The sequence below is a fragment of the Chlorocebus sabaeus genome, chromosome 10 (assembly GCF_047675955.1).
Source record: "Chlorocebus sabaeus isolate Y175 chromosome 10, mChlSab1.0.hap1, whole genome shotgun sequence".
Taxonomy (NCBI): Eukaryota; Metazoa; Chordata; class Mammalia; order Primates; family Cercopithecidae; genus Chlorocebus; species Chlorocebus sabaeus.
The window spans coordinates 77,098,632-77,116,527 of NC_132913.1; the positions used below are offsets into that span (position 1 = coordinate 77,098,632).

General features: G+C 35.5%; 1 protein-coding gene across 4 annotated transcripts in view; it reads left to right on the top strand.

Moving 5' to 3' along the window:
* The window catches only part of PMS1 (PMS1 homolog 1, mismatch repair system component), a 90,556-nt gene that overhangs the window by 6,135 nt on the left and 66,525 nt on the right, over positions 1-17,896 (top strand). For all 4 annotated transcript variants that reach the window (XR_005241496.2, XM_007965626.3, XM_007965628.3 and 1 more), the window contains exons 2-4: positions 295-446; positions 4,236-4,418; positions 14,082-14,184. Coding sequence is in view for 3 of the 4 variants with exons in the window: in XM_007965626.3 (XP_007963817.3) it covers positions 315-446; positions 4,236-4,418; positions 14,082-14,184 (418 nt within the window). In the remaining variant the exon portion in view is untranslated. The remainder of the gene's footprint in view (positions 1-294; positions 447-4,235; positions 4,419-14,081; positions 14,185-17,896) is intronic.

Here is a 17,896-nt window from a genome sequence, read left to right on the forward strand (position 1 = left end):
TCTGGAGGCTGAGGCAGGGGTGCCTGAACCTGGGAGGCAGAGGTTGCAGTGAGTCGAGATCATGGCACTGCACTCCAGCCTGGGTGACCGTGAGATTCCATCTCAAAAAAAAAAAAAAAAGAAGGAAGAAATAGAACACTTAATATTGTTAATATTGTATGTGCTAACAGTTGAGCCTAGCATACAGTAAGTCTCAGTGAAGATGATCTATTATCATCTGTCATTATTATTGCCATCTGTCCTGTTGTTCAGAAATATTTAACAATTCTTACAAGTTGCATTTTTATCTTCTAGCTGTTCTGTTAAAAGCGAAAATGAAACAATTGCCTGCGGCAACAGTTCGACTCCTTTCAAGTTCTCAGATCATCACTTCGGTTGTCAGTGTTGTAAAAGAGCTTATTGAAAACTCCTTGGATGCTGGTGCCACAAGCATAGATGTTAAACTGGTGAGTATCCTTGAGAACCCAGATACCTTTAAGACAAAGAAAAGGGGCTGGACAGATGTTTTCTCTTTAAACTGTTACCTTTACTTTATTTCTTTATACCAGTAAATTATTCTTAGGACATTGGACCCTTTGTCTTAAGACAAAAATAAATTTTAATTTAAATTAACATTATAGTAACAGTAAAGGAAATATAAAAGAAAACATGTTCTTTGTTTTTTTGAGACGTGTTTGAGACAAAAAACGTTCTTTGTATTTTCTACAAATATTGGTTATTCATGTTTCCTTGTTTTAAATATTTCCTTTTGCATTTTATTTTTTCCATCTAATTTCAAACCATTTCTCTTGTTAGTTTTTTCACATTTTAAAATATAAGTTCTGTATATTAAATCATTTGAGTAAATATGGCCTATATCACTCATTATGATTTATTGCAATTAGTTTCCATGACTAGTTCCCCTGTTCTAAATTGCTAACACATAGAGATATGGTCTATTTTATTCATTTTTGTGTCCTCTATACCTGGCTAGTACCTAGTACATACTAGGAAGGTAAATAAATCTGATTGAATATAAGAATACATTTTTTAAAATCTCCTAATTATCAGATATTTATGCTGTTTCTGGTGGTATACAACTAGAAACAATGCTGATAGAAATATATATGTAGGAAAGGGACCTAACCTTATCTACCAGATAAGATTCTATGAGATGGACATACTATATGTATGTATATTTGTATAAAAATAAAATCCTTCCTTATAAATCACTTCTTATAAAGCATTGTGACTTAATTACTATACCCATTTTGTATATATATTTATTTATTTATTTATTTATTTATTTTAACGGGGTCTCGCTCTTTCGCCCAGGCTGGAGTGCAGTGGCACGATCTCAGCTTACTGCAATCCCCCTCCCCAGTTCAAGCAATTCTCCTGCCCCAGCCTCCCTAGTAGCTGGGATTACAGGCGCCTGCTACCATGCCTGGCTAATTTTTGTATTTTTAGTAGAGACGGGGTTTCACCATGTCGGCCAGGTTGGTCTCGAACTCCTAACCTCAGGTGATCTGCCCACCTTGGCCTCCCAAAGTGTTGGGATTACAGGCGTGAGCCACCCGCGCCCAGCCATACTATACCCATTTTACAGATAATGTTCTGAGAAGTTTCCCAAAGTCTCATAATTAGTAAGTAGTGGAGCTAAAGACTGGAATCCAGGTCTTTCTGACTCTAAAACCCGTTCTTGATCTTCTGTCTGTGCCAGTGGTTTTCATGATGTTTGGGTGCATCAAAATAACTTAGGATGTTTGTTAAAACTGTTACTGGGCCTTACTCACAGAACTTAATAGTCTAGATGGGACCTGAGGATTTGCATTTCTAGTAAATTTCTAATTGATGCTGATGCTGGTGGGTTATGGAACACGCTTTGAGAACCATTCTACTCTATCAAACCTCTATTCTGTTTTTAATACACTCTACGCTTTATAAGCAAGAAAAAAAGTATATTAAACCCAAAGAAAGACAGTTTGTTTTTCTTAGGCATTTCGTGTAGTCAATTCAGTCTGATTAGAGTATAAATGGTAATAATTAAACAGGATTAAATAGTTATATTTGACAGACTTCGCTTAAGAATCTTTGGCAGGCAAACATCTTTTTCTTAAACATTTCTGAAAGAAAAACTGGTTTTTAAAATAGTGTTACAAAGCCAACAGAAGTCCTGTATAAACTAAGTTAAATATTTTAATCTGCCTGTAAATTTTAGTCTCTTGACATTTACCAGCATTTGCGTTGTAGAATTTTAAGATACACACCTTAAATGTGTGGCTCTACATAATAAGACCTGTTTCATTATGGTTTTATGCTATAATAGCTATCCTGACTAGGTATGTTTTTATAATTAATTAAACATGATGATACAATTTTAAACATTTAAACAAATCTTTGTCTTCTTATTACGGGATTTCAAGACCATGTTGCCCAGGCTGGTCTCAAACTGCTGACCTCAAGTGATCCACCCATCTCAGCCTCCTAAATTGCTGGGAGTACAGGCATGAGTCACCATACTTGGCCCGGTTTTTCTTTAAAATGAAGAAGAAAGACTGTTCCCAGAATGTAAACTTAACTTTATTCATTTGTTTATTTATTTTGAAATAGTCTCACTCTGTTGCCCAGGCTGAAGTGCAATGGTGTGATCTCAGCTCACTGCAGCCTCTGTCTCCCGGTCTCAAGCAATTCTCCTGCCTCAGCCTCCCAAGTAGCTGGGATTACAGGTGTGTGCTACCACGCCCAGCTAATGTTTTGTATTTTTAGTAGAGACCAAGGTTTCACCATGTTGACCATGCTGGTCTTGAACTCCTGACCTCAAATGATCTGCCTGCCCTGGCCTCCCAAAGTGCTGCAATTACTTGCATGAGCCACTGCACTCAGCGAAACTTAATTTTAGATTGAGAGAGGTGTGAGGAAAAAGATGTTAGGCATCTCCCTCCAATGTTTTGTATATCTAATTTATCTAAAAATTGCTGACATATACAGTATTATATCATTTTAGGTTATTAAAAAGATGTGATATTACTCTAAATACCAGAGTCAGTATAATTATAGAAAGTTTTTTTTCCCCCTTTATAACTTGCATCTATGGTCATACACATAAGACTTTGTGGAGTAAAGTCAGGCTTATTTATTATGAGAGTTGGCTACCAAATTTAGAATATGGTGTTCATAGAAAGTATGATCACTATGGGAATTTAAATTTTGTTTTTATTATATTTGCATATTTTTAGTATTAGAATATAAAACTAAGCAATGAATTGAGATTTTGAAAAAATTTTCGTTGTCTGATATGATGGCTCACACCTGTAATTCCAGCACTTTGGGAAGCTGAGGCAGGAGGATCGCTTGGAGCCAGGAGTTTGATATCAGCCTGGACAACAAAGTGAGACCCCTCCTGTACAAAAAATAAAAATAAAAGTAGTTAGACCCTGTGGCGTGCACCTGTAGTCCTAGCACCTCAAGAGGCTGAGGTGGGAGGGTCACTTGAGCCCAGGCATTCAAAGCTACAGTGAGCTATGCTCATGCCACTGTACTGTATGTCACCTGAGTGACAAAGTATCTAAAAAAAAGTCTTGATTTTTTTTCAGATTAAAACTCACTGTGGTTGCCAAGTTAGATGTGTTTTCTCAGCAGTTTCCTGTTAGATGGCTGTTTGCAGAAAAAGATTTAAAAAGTTATAATGTAGTGAACATAAAGATTTTTATGTGTACAGTAAGGGAGAAAGTGTTAAAAATCAGGTTGATTCCTGCCATAGAAAAGTAAAATAAGTAAACAAAAAAACAAAATAAATAAATAAAAATCAGGTTGAATAATGATACTTTCTAGGTTCTTCCTGACTAGAACATGTGTTACTTTGTTGCTGATGGAGTTCTGTTCTGTTTTGTTTTTTTAGGGGGCCATACATACAAAAGGTGTATGTAGTTCAGAAGAATTTTTTCAGTCAAGTGTAAACATAAATTATTGTATACTGTAAATACCCATGATAATGAAACAGTGAAAAGAAACCTTAAAAATCAGCCTAACCTCCTTATTCAACAGTTGAATCTGTGTCCAGAGAAAACAAGGGAGTTGCCCATTGCACAATTACTAGAAATTAGTAGAGCTAAAGAATTTAAAGTCTTATATCCATAGTGCTATGCTTTCATAAAAGTAAATAAATGTCAAAATTCTTTCACTTGTGTTTCTTTCTAAGTGTGATAACAGTTTAATACTTTTACATACTGAAAGTGTTTTTTGACATTTTGTAGGAGAACTATGGATTTGATAAAATTGAGGTGCGAGATAACGGGGAGGGTATCAAGGCTGTTGATGCACCTGTAATGGCAATGAAGTACTACACCTCAAAAATAAATAGTCATGAAGATCTTGAAAATTTGACAACTTACGGTTTTCGTGGAGAAGCCTTGGGATCAATTTGTTGTGTAGCTGAGGTAAGGTAATTATATTGGTTGTTTTAGTGATTTCATATTCACTGAATATTACGGTTAAAACTAACCCGGTATTTGGTGAAGTATGGTTTTAATTATTTTTATTATGGTAAAATATACATAACATAAGCCAAGCAAGGTGGCCCATGCCTGTAATCCCATCACTTTGTGAGGCTGAGGCAGGTGGACCACCTGAGGTCAGGAGTTTGAGACTAGCCTGGCCCACGTGGTGAAACCCCGTCTCTACTAAAAATACAAAATTACCTGGGTGTGGTGGCTCACATCTGTAGTCCCAGCTACTTGAGAGGCTGAGGCAGGAGAATTGCTTGAACCCGGGAGACAGAGGCTGCAGTGACCCGAGATCGTGCCACTGCACTCCAACCTGGGCAAGACAGAGCGAGATTCTGTCTCAAAAAATATATGTATATGCATAACATAAAATTTGTCATTTTAACTATTTTTAAGTGTACAATTCAGTGGCAGTGGCATTAGCTACGGTGACATTGTCATGTATCTATCACCATTATTCATCTCCACAACGTTTTCATTATTTCAAACTCTGTACCCATTAAACAATAATGCCCTTTCCCCCATCCCCTAGTACTCACTGTGCTACTTTCTGTCTCTATGAATTAGACTATGCTAGGTGTCACAATTAAGTGGACTCAAAATATTTGTTCTTTTGTATCTGGCCTGTTTTTCTTATAATGTCTTCAGGGTTCATCCGTGTTGTAACATGCATCAAAATTTCCTTCCTTTTTAAGGCTGAATAATATTCTATCGTGTGTATATACCACATTTTGTTTATCTGATCTTCCATCGGTGGACACCCGGGTTACTTTCACCCACCTTTGGGCTATTGTGAATAACGTTTCTGTGAACATTGGTGTACAAGTATCTGTTTGAGTCCCTCCTTTTACTTCTTTGGGGTATATACCCTGAAGTAGACTTGCTATGTCATATCATAATTCTGTGTTTAATTTTTTGAGGAGCAGCAAAGTATGTTTTGGATTTAAAAATTGTAAATTATATTAAGAAAATTAAACGGATATTTAACTGTAGCACTTCTCAGAGCCTTTACTATATTCAAGCACATTGTAAATTTCTAAGGTTGGTGGTTTATACAGGTACTTTTTCCTATACCTACTTGACCATGGAATTCTTTTATTGAGAAAGCATATCATTTTTGTTTGTTTGCTTGTTCTGTGGACTACACTTTGGAAATACCACTCTAATCTCAGTTAGTGAGATTATGCCCTAGAGATGTGAATTGACTTGGTCTAAACCCTACCTAGTTAAGGGCAGATTGGATCTAAGAACTTTAACCTTCTGACTGTGGGTTAGGTGCTCAGTGTCTGTGTTCTCCTGAGTTCAGTGCTTGGCACACTCAATTGCATAGTACAAATTATACTACACTGCCTCTGCCCCAATCTTATAACTAGTTTGTGGCAAAGCCCATCTGGAATCTTGATCTCTTCACTTCTGTTATCTCAGTTGTGTTTGATTACATGACTCTGTACTACTTTTTTTGTACTATACTATTACCCTATGGATGTTGGGCTCTTATTGTGTAACATATCTATGTGCCAGGTGACAGAGTGATTGTGAGGGTCTCTTGAGCTATTGAAATTTGCCCAGTAGCCATGTAAAATCCTTCATTTGTGCTTAGGCTGGCAGACCCTATTTAGGCAAGAATGTTCCAGTACAGTAAAATGATAGGACTTCATACCTGTTGTTCTGGAAAAGTGACACAGACATGAGCTATTGTTGCTGTCTTTCCTTCTGGTCTTTGGACATCTGTTCAGTAGTCCAGTCTTCCCAGGAGTAATTATATATTCTCTAGGTTCATTGTGGTCTTCCCTCAGCCTTTCTGTTTTTGAAGTGCTGGCATAAGATAGTGTAGGTTTTCTCCATTTTTTGTGGCTACGGTTCCAGCTCAGTACAGATGCTGCTTGACAATTATGAGGGGATTACATTCCTGATTAAACCTTTGTAAGTTGAAAATACTGTAAATCGAAAATGCATTTAATATGCTTAACTTGCTGAGCATCACAGCTTCGCCTTACCTACTTTAAACATGCTCAAAACACTTACGTTGGCCTACAGCTGGGCAAAATTATCTGGCAACATAGTACACCGGAGAGGGTCTGTTGTTTATCCTCATCTTCACATGGTTGACTCGGCGCTGTGGCTCACTGCCTCAGCATTGCTAGTGTGTCCACTGCTTTCTACTGAATGCATATCACTTCTGAGCCACTGTAAAGTCAAAAAATCCTAAGTAGCACTGTTGTTAAATTGGTGAACATCTGTGTTCAGTTTTTTTACTTTTGGGCTTTTCTGGCTGTGTAACATCATGTCTTAAGTAGGCCAGAAAAATTGCAAAGGAGATGAAGTTTAAGTGGGAGATTTTGCTGTTGGAGCATAGAGGACTAGGGGCCCTTGCTTATTAGAATCCAGATGTTTAGACATCATTAAAGGGAAATTGTTATGTGTACTCTTAAAACCGCTGTCCAAAATCTAGCACACTATGTATTTCTCTATTTTCCTCAGCACTTGCTTTATTTAGAGTTCACAGAGCCTCCAAATAGATTTTGGGGAAGAGTGACTAGAGGGTTCAACTGGACATTATCCTTTTTTCTCCCTGAGACTGTAAATGGGAATCCACAACTCTGGATCTTGTACGAAGAGTTTGTTTTTAAAATTGCATGAGATTTGCTCCAGGGAACCTCTGAATCTGCCCGTATGCTTTAGTTGTCAGTGACTACTTTAGAAGTCATATTTTTTTTTTGTTTTAGAGCATAAGTATTTGATTTTTTTTAAACTGTTGTTCAGACTTGACAGATAGGCTTTACGCTTTGTTTGGTAGATTATTGTCAAAAAAGATAATTTGGCATTTCTGTATTTTCTGCAAGATATATGTAACCCTTCAGAGCTGAAATTGGTCATAATTAGCTTTGCCTGCTAGGTGGCAGCACTATACTTGGTTTTTAGAAATAGGTTTTACATGAGCCGTATGATTTATTCAAATCTTCACTGTAGTTCTGAGTTTAGATGGCAGTTTTGTATGTTTTTGTCCATTGGTCACTTTCTATCTTGTTTCCTTATTTGATTACTTAAACCCACTTGATAGGCAAGTTTATCATTTTGTCTTTGTTTTATTTTGAGGCACTCAAGTGACCTTGAGTATAAATAAAATAATTTTGCTCATCAGAATTACAAAAGAATTGTCAAAGTATCACAATAGTGGAAAACTATAAAGTTTTTTAAAAAAATGTTTGCAATGCCAAGCATTTATATTAGAAAATATTAACAGTATTTTATGGAGTTTCCTTTCTTACAAGTCTTTGGGAAAATCGCATATAGATGTGTGTGTGTATGCATTTACACACACACCTACACTAACAATGCAATGAATTTTTACGTATGTATACTCCTGATCAAGATTTAGACCGTTATCAGAACCCCAGAAGGTTCCCTCATACCCACTCCCAGTCAGTACTCCTCAGAGGTAATTGCTATTCAGACCTCTGTCAGCACAGATTAGTTCTTTATGTTCTTGAACTTGATATAAATGAAATCTTACGGTATGTATTATTTTGGCACAGAGTTTTTGATGATGATTTAGGTTTGATTGTACCTGAAAACTAAAGGAAATACAGAGCTAGCGGGAAGGAACTTTTATAGTAGTAGGGGACCCTAGTACACTATCTAGATCCCCCACTTCTGGACTGAGCAGTCAGCCCCCAGCTGCCAAGAGTGTTGGTGACTCACCCCTGAGTCTCCATCTGGAGCTTGCCTTTACTGCAGCTGAAGAGAGCTGCCTTACCCAAGTCATGCAGGGCAACCTGCACCCAATGAATCCAGTGACTGGTTGAGGGGTTATAAAGGTCCCGGTTCAGGACAACATTGCCCTGTGCCCACTGGCGACCATCCCAGAGAACCCCCCAATAAACTGGCCGCTCACTAATCTACATCTCAAAATGAACTTCATGAATTGGCCAGCCTATTCATGAAGCACAGGTCTTCTGTGCTTCAGTCTCTTCATAGTACTGATGAGGAAACTGAGGTCTTTTGAAACCAAATGCCAAGTCTTCTTACCTCAACTTCAAAACACTGTCTCTCATACTCAAGTAATGTTCATTGTGTAGTGCACACAGGGTGCTGCGCTAGGTAGTTGATTTCAGAGGAATTGTACACAGTGAAATATGAAATTTGTAACCTATTCAGGGATACATAGTGAGTTCAAGGCAAAGCCCAGAATTCAGTCCTAATTTCATGCCTTTCAGTAGTGAGTTTTCCATGGTAGGTTATATTACCTCTTTACTAGCATGATTAGAAATGTATTTATAAAGTTTAAAAATACCTCCATATTAAATATTAAATTATTTACAAATATACCCAGGCCTGCATTGCTAAGTTCAATAGATAAGTTGTTAGGAGTAGGTGAGTTGAAACTTATATGGGAGGACTGTGAATAGTATTTGAGAAAAACAGGATGTTCGTTGAAGTCAGTTACATTTAAAAATAAATATTTTAAGTAAGAGTTAATGGGTGCTTTTTGGGAGAAAGGAGTTCATTTTTTAAACTGAATATTCCTTAGCACTCAAAGAATTGAGGTTTCACATATAGAAAAAATATATTTTCAAGACTGGCTTATTTTGAAACTTTTTAGATGAAAATTATAGTGAATGCAATAAAAATTAGTAATTTGGTTATTTTATCTACCAAACTAATTGATGCATATAATTTTAAATTCATAGGGTTGTAAACCATCCTAGGCTCAGTAGATTGATACGTAATTGGGAACACTATTAAACAGCCATCACCTATAACTCTAGTTGTTGACATTACTTTCTGTTTATTTAAAAATGTTATTAAGAAGAAAAATTAACTTCGACTTTCAGCAGAATTGACTAGAGAAATCTAAAATACATCTAATTCTATGTTCTTTATATACTTGAATGATCACTTTTCCTAATTTGTCAATTATAAAATAACTTCCAACCTTAAACAGTCCAAAGGAGTAAAGCATTATTTTTGTTTTGTTTTGTTTTCTAATTTTTAAAATTTTTCGTAGAGATAGGGTCTCACTCTGTTGTTCAGGCTGGGCTCAAAATCCTGGCCTCAAGCGATCTTCCTACCTCAGCCACCCAAATTGCTGGTAGGCATGAGCCACTGTGTCCTGCAGGCATTCTTTTTATATTGACAGAGTAAACTATTGGTATTTTAAAATGAAATTACTGCTTGCATGATCTGTGATGAGTATATCAGCAACTGACACATTTACTGGTAATGGTTTTCTTTAAAATCGTAATGGCAAGCATAACTTCTTGAAATGTATTGTTGTAGAGCAATACTTTTGAGGAATTTCTCATCTTCAGTGTTTAATTACTAGTACTAATTACTAAGCACAGTAACTGGGTTGAAATAGAGAGAGTAAAAATCCTGTCTTGACCTTCTCATAAAAATTTTTATAAAGATTATTTGTATATATTATTTCTATCACATAATAAAAACCATAAAATATTTTTCTTTGTAGGTGGTAGTTTATATATGTTATCAAAGAAATGTTTAAGAAACTAACAACATTTTTGAACTGGATTTTACATGGAGGCCGGTTTTTGAAATACAGAAATTTATTTTATTTTATTTTTTTTCTTAAAGAGCGGATTCTGAAGTAGGAGTCAGAAGCCTAATTCTAAATCCTGAGTGTTTGAATAGGAGACCTGGCCAAAGGCCAAAGTCAGATTAAGTTTTTTGATAATTTTTTTTTTCTTCATTTATCAAGTGAGGTTCAAATAATGTCTTGAATATTGTGTACATACACATGCAAGTTATTTCTACTTTGGGCTTGTATGTGAAAAGTAGGATGCAGCTGGATAAGATCATTAGACTTGCTTATTCCCCTTTGCAAATAGTACTTCACCTCAGCATTCAATGTATACTTTTCTACATTTTGGGGGAACCCCTTCTAAAATGTAATAGCCATTCATAGGTAAATTCCTTCTAATTCCCACCAAATGTCTTCATTCCGTAGTGTTAGTTCATTTTTTTCTCTCAGAAGAATAAATGTCATCCTCTGCATAACATTTATATTTATGGATTCATTCATCCACCATTGAAATGATTACAATGTACTGAATGTTACTCTCACCTTGTCAAACTCATTATGCAGTTGACCCTTGAACATCACCCAGTTGAGGTGCAGACCACTCCCTTCCCCCTCCGCCACCACTTCGCCATGCAGTCAAAAATTCACATGTAACTTTTGACTCCTTTAAAACTTAACTACTGTTGACTGGAAGATAACATATTTTGTATGTTACGTGTATTATATACTATATTCTTACAATAAAGTAAGCTGGTGTAAATAATGTTATTAAGAAAATTATAAGAGAAAATATGTTTGCTATTCATTAAGTGGCAGCTGTTCATTAAGTGTTCATGTTAAGTAGGCTAAGGAAAGGGTAGAAGAGGGGAGACTGGTCTTGCTGTCTCTGGTGGCAGAAAATCTGTGTGTTAAGTGGACCTGCACAGTTCAAACTTTTGGAAGGGTCAACTGTACATAATTTTGTGATGAGATAATATAGGATCTGTAGGTTTGTTTTTATATCACATCACGTTAAGTCTCCAGGGGTTGGAGGAGCAGAATGAGAAGCTGAGTCATTCTGTTTTGAAGATGGAAGTTGGGACTCACTTATATTTGTGGGCCCACATGCTATAAAAGGGCCAGGGGAAGCCCCTAGTGTCATTATGATGGTTCTAAGCCAAGGACTCCTGACTCCTTTTCCACAGTGTAGGGCTGTCTCCTATATTTTTTATAGCTGTGATGGAAGAGCTTTAGTCAAAATATGTCTGGGAAGTTTTGAAGCAGTTGTAGTATTTTGCTCCCTAAATATAGCTTCCTCACAGGTGATGGAACGCTGTTGAAAGGAGAAAAGCCAGGGCCAAGATCTCCCTGTTAGGCTCCCCGTAGTGGGTATCTGAGAACAAGTTCTGCAGTCAGAGTACTTTAATTAGTGCACAATACTTGCACAGGCAGGCAGGCATACTCACACACAGAAAAGAAAACATTTCAACCATTCAGGCAAAAGTCTGTATTTCACCTGAATCATAAAGACCCTGAGTTTTCAACTCGTTTTTGTGTCAGTGTTCATCTAAAAATTAGCCCCCCAAAAACTCAAAAGACTTTATCATAATTACCTTAAATGAATTTTTGTCAAGAGGATTTTTACCAGAATTATCAGGATACATTCTAAGTTTTTTCTTTACTTTTTATCTAAACATTGAAGAAAAACTCTTGTTTTATTAAACATAAAGTTTCAATGCTTTTATGTAATTTTAATTTTGCAATGATATACTGCAGTTTCTTGAAACTCAGTAAACTGGACCAGAGAGTCAGTTTTTAATAACTGATAACTAATATAGCCTCCAAGGTCCTCTAAGGACTTATAAAACTTTTCCATTTAAAATACTGGTTTTCTTTATTTCTTCTCTTGACACCAGTAGATTCACTCTCTGCCACCATTCTTCAATGTCTCTAGTAAGAATCACCAGTAATGTGTACTGTTAGAGATACTCCTGATAGTGGAGTTACTGCAGGCTCACGTGCTAGGGCCTGCACAGCTAATGAATTCTGAACCTGTACCCGGTCCAAAAAGAAGTTTCCTGCTCCGGACACAGGGTCATGTGATGAAACGAACTCTCGAAATACAATTCCCTTTCCTTCCTCTGTGGAACAAACACACTGGATTTCATAAATTTATGAGATACACTTATGTGTTTGCTTTATGCTTACTGTGTTTAACCATGAATCGCAAAGCATTTCTTATCTAAATAAATTTTCATAGTATTCTACAAATTGTAATTTGACAAAATTTTAATGTTGGAAAATAGTGGTTTTTTTTTTTTTTTTTTTTTTTTTACGTTAACATAAATGTTACATTATGAACACTAAGGTCTTATTTTGCTTTTTAGAACTTCAGTTTCTTTGCCTAGATTAGAGTATATATGTTTAAAGGATGAGCAAGTTAATATCTTGTAAGATACTTTGAAGTGGTTAAAACAAAATCTCATGTAACCTTATAAAGTATTAGCATCATCTTCATCTTATCATCACCCTTCCCTTAAAGATGATCTGTGTAATCATTTATTCAGGACCATCTAGAAGCCACTGGCAGGGTTAGTACTGGAACTCAGAGTTCCAGGCCCGCCTTTGCTCAGTGACACCAACTTTAGGTCAGGTGACTAGTTCTTTGGAGAAGAGAAATAGAATTCAGTTGACCTTGGCATTTTGGAAAAGCAGTTGATTAAATGTAGAATTGTCTTTAAAAGGATAATTATGGAATAATTAGGCCCAGAAAAGAAAATCTCGAGTACTTTCTGTCCTCTAAATTACACTGCTTTTGAACCATGGAATGTATTTTGGAAGAAGTAGATCCCTTAAGAGTACTCAGAAACTCATAACTTTGTTTTAGGTTCTGCTTTTTTTGGGGGATAGTATCACAGTAATAGCAGCTTGACATAGCACCCCTAGTAAGAGTTTCATAGACTTCGTTTTCAAAGAGAATCTAACGTCCTCTGATGGTACTATGAGCTGGAGAAGCCATTTCTTTTTGTTGCTCTGATATTCCCATGGTACCAACATGTGCCACAGAGCTGTAGGCCCTACAGTAAATTTGCTTGGTTAGGGCAGGGTGACAGAACCATCAAATATAGACCCACCTGGATTCAGATGAATTCCAGCGGTGGGGTTGGATTATTCTGGTGTCTAAATTATATGGATTTACTTTAGAATATTCAGCTCTTCATGTAAAGATGGCCAAGAACGATTACTCCCAATTTTGGGTCATGACTGGCTCACCAGACGTGTGAGGAGGCTACCTTCTTCCCAATGCTTTCCTTGCCACCATCCCCACTCCCCACTTTTTTTTTTGTTTTTTTTTCCGGACAGTAGCATATTTTACTATTGTTGTTCTTTCATACCTACCTCATGGGGTAAGTAAATAGAAAGCTGAGGATGAAGCTAGCTCAAAAGAGGGCAGACACTTTAAAATTTGTATTTCTATTTTCATACTGAATGAAATATCTTCTTGACTTATGCTTACATGTTTTAAAGATTTTTTAATAAGAAATTTATGTTTAATGACTTTAAAGCTCAGTTTTAAGAAAAAGTATCTGTAAATATATATATAATTTAAATTTTTTTGGACCATAAACTTGAAATACAGAAGTGCAGTTTTACACATTATATAGAAGGGGGAGGGAATGATCACTTTACTGAAGAACTATTCATTTACCAACAAATTTATGGAAATAGTCTGTTAAAAAATACGTTCCCTTAATACAGTTGAAGTACTTGCTTTTATAGACAATAAGTCATATAATGCATAGAACAAATGGCATTTCAGGTATACTTGTTTGTGTACAAGTGTTTATGAAAGTGAAATACTCAAAACAGTAATTTGCAACGTAAAAAAATACAAGCTGACCTGTTGCTTATTGGTGTAACTCTAAGGAATATTACAAAAGAACTGGTCACAAATGTTTATTAGGTAAAATACAATATTGAGTAAATATATTATGCAATAATCATTTCAAATCTTTGTTAATGAACCCATCGCAATATCTAAAGTGTTAGTTTTATTAGACATTTTTTTCCCCCAGGTTTTAATTACAACAAGGACGGCTGCTGATAGTTTTAGCACCCAGTATGTTTTAGATGGCAGTGGCCACATACTTTCTCAGAAACCTTCACATCTTGGTCAAGGTAAGAAAGTAGCTTTCTATACAAACATTCTTTACCTTTTCTGTCTTAATTGTTTCTTTAAAAAAGGAAAAAGTTACTCCGTGAATACAAATGTATTGCTTTGGGCTTGGTCCTAATTAAGGCTAGTTAACTTCCAAGTAAACATTCACCCTTTATTCTAGCCACCGATTTCTTAAATGTTTACCATTGTTCTGAAAAGGAACTGTATGAGAGACTGGACACTTCCATGGACTAGTTACTCTTCTGTAAAAACTAAGAGTATTTATTTTACCAGTGCTGAATCACCAGTGTCATCTTCATATATGAAGAAGATTAATATTTTATTGAAACATATTATACATAATCGATTTGGTAATAGTAATAAACCATACCATCAAGATATGATTAAATAGATAATTTTAAATATGTTTATTTATGGAAAACTTCAAACATGCATAAGAAGTTACTGTACTTATCACCCAGTTTCAATAATTTATCAACTCATTGCTAAAGTTCTTTCATGTAATACTCTCACCCATTTCTTCCCTTTCTATATTACTTTGAAGCAAATACATGTATTATTGTTTCTACTTGTAATGTAGTTAGGGTTTTATATACTTTTATGTAATATTATTACATTTTAATTGATATGTTTTTATTTTTTATTTTATTTTATTTTTCCTGAGACAGGGTCTCACTCTGTCACACAGGCTGGATTGCAGTGGCGTCGTCTTGGTTCACTGTAGTCTCTGCCTCCCAGGCTTAAGTGACCCTCCCACCTCAGCCTCTTGAGTAGCTGGGACTACAGGTACATACTACCACAGCTGGCTAATTTTTGTATTTTTAGTAGAGACAGGGTTTTGCTGTGTTGCCCAGGCTGGTCTCGACCTCCTGAGCCCAAGTGATCCACCTGCCTTGGCCTCCCAGCGTGCTGAGATTATAGATGTGAGCCACTGCATTCAGCTGATAAGTTTTTAAATTTCTCTAAAAACTATTTACTTACAAGGGTAAAAAAGATCTCTTTAGGCTTCAGTTTCACATATTTCCTTTAATCTTTTTTTAGTAATTTCTAGTAATGGGATGATTAAGAGACTATTAAAGCTATCACCTCTTTAGAGTCATGTTCAAAATAATTATTAGATCTGAAAAGGGACTTGTGGGTTTTGTTGTTGTTGTTTATCTTTCTGCTTCTCCAATTTGTGTTGTAAATTCATGTTTAATTTTGTGTTCCCTCATTGTAACTTATCAAAGTACATCCTGTATATTTTCTGTTTTTTTTTCTTCAGTTTTAATGTTAAATTATTGGATTTTTTTTTTTTCAAAAGATTTCTGTCTTCATTTCATGTATAAAATGTAAATTTCTTATATTTTAATAGTGGTACCAGATTCTCTCACTTGTTCTCTTATTTTGTAAATCCTTAGCTTAATTACTGATTACTTTTGCCCATTAGGAATTGATATTTTTGTTCCACATAAAGGAAATAGTTAATAGAAACTCCTAAGACAATGCACATTTTTTCCTCATTTATTCAGTTAATGAAAATGAGCTCAAGTCTAACAGCTATTTTATTTGATGTAGAATAATACAAATATTATATAGGTTTTAATTAAAAATAATAGATTATAATTCTTTTACTATATATCAAAGGTTAAGACAGAGAAAAGGCATTTTTAAAATATGGCTCCTCTTTAGAAATACTCTGACCCCAGTTCTTACGAGTTCAAATTAGGAAACCATTAGGAGATATTTGAGTGGCTATCCAGTAGAGTACTTTGAAGTAATCTAGTTGCCTTATAAAACTTAAAAGAATTTATTTTTATCTTAGTAGTGACCGGTCTAATCTGGATGGCCAGTGGTTTTGCATCACTCATACTTCTCATGCTTTTCTTTATTCATCTCCATGGGAACTATGAAATAACAATCCTTAGATATGGAATCCATCTGATCTTTGCCCTTTTGCTGTTGATTTTCCTTTTCCTGCTGACCTCAGTCTTCTACCTTAAGTGAGACCAGGTATGCATATTAAGGAATTTCGGTAGTCAACAAATGAACTTTACTTTCTTTAGTGTATTTCTTTTATCTCGAGAAACAAGAATAAATACTTAGAAGATCAGTAGTTGCAAAACTACTAATTGCTTTTCACAACTCAGTTTTTTCACCGAATTATAGTTGATTGGTTAGGAAAACAGCAGAAAGTCAAAGTCTTAATTTTAAGTTGTCCTAGATGGACATATTATATATATCTACAAACACTTTCAAAAGCCTTTTATATTTATATTGACTTAGTGCTGATAGTTTTTGAGTGATTGAATCACATACTCACATTTCACCAGCTGTCATTTAGCTTCCATTTAAATATTTTCTGCGTAAGATAAAATTACAGTTCAGCCATCCTAATTTATACCTGTACATGTAGGGTTCTTGGACTAATTTCTACTGTGAGGTGAACATCCCTGCTTAGCATTTACTCTTCATGTCATCTGATATAATGATACCTGTGGGTGGCATAATTGTAGGTACAAGAACAACTTAACAACAAAATTTTATTTAGGTATTGGGAAATTTGTTACCCCTTTAAAAAACATTTTATTATTATTATTATTATTTTGAGACAGAGTCTCTATTGCCCGGGCTTATTATTATTATTATTATTATTTTGAGACAGAGTCTCACTCTGTTGCCCAGGCTAGAGTGCAGTGGTGTGATCTTGGCTCAGTGCAGCCTCCACCTCCCAGGTTCAAACAGTTCTTGTGCCTTGGCCTCCCAAGTAGCTGGGATTACAGGTGTGTGTCACCATGCCTGGCAAATTTTCATATTTTTTTTTTAGTAGAGACAGGGTTTTGCCATGTTGACCAGGCTGGTCTCGAACTCCTGACCTCAAGAAATCTGCCCTCCTCAGCCTTGCAAAGTGCTGGGATTATAGGCATGAGCCACCACGCCCAGCCTAAAAACATACTTTACAGTGTTTAAAACTAGTTTACTAGAAATTCCAGCTCTGGTTTTTCTAGGTGTATATTTGTTTTATGGATTAATTCAGCCATTTAAAATGATTTATGTGTTTAACAGTATGTCACCCTAAGTTGCCCTTACCTTCTGTTCACTTCCATTTTAAAGCGTTTTTTAAAACTAAAAAGAGAAATAAGTCTATCTTTTAAATTATTGTACCAAGAACATGGAGTAAATTATTAACTTTAGTCCTATCATCTTCTGTCATCACCTATATTCCCTTTACCCTAGATAATCAGTATTAAGCTTTCCAAATTGGTTTACCTTCCTGGTCAAATTCTTTTAACATCTCTCAGTACTCTGCCGTAGAAATTTCTTATATATCAAAAGTAGTATTTAAAGGGCTCTGATCATTTTGCTGCTGTTACTAGAGTTTCAGAACATCATGTTCTTTGTAAACTCCTACTGTGTGATTGTGCATGTATTAAAATATCTTTTCATCTTAAGAATGGAACTTTTATTCCTTAAATATTTTAAGAAAACTTTATGATATATTCAACTAACCATACCTTTACGTTAGGAATATAAATAGCTGCCATTATAATAAATGGCGTACCATAGGGTCATGTAAAAATATAACAGGGAGCATATTACAAGACTGCAGTTTAATTCTGGTGTTTGTAGGATGTGCTAAAGTTAGAGAGCTGAATGATTTTCTTGTAAAACATGATAGTGTAATGGGGCCTCCTCCCTATTGTTGGCCAGTATTACTTGGTACTTTCAAGG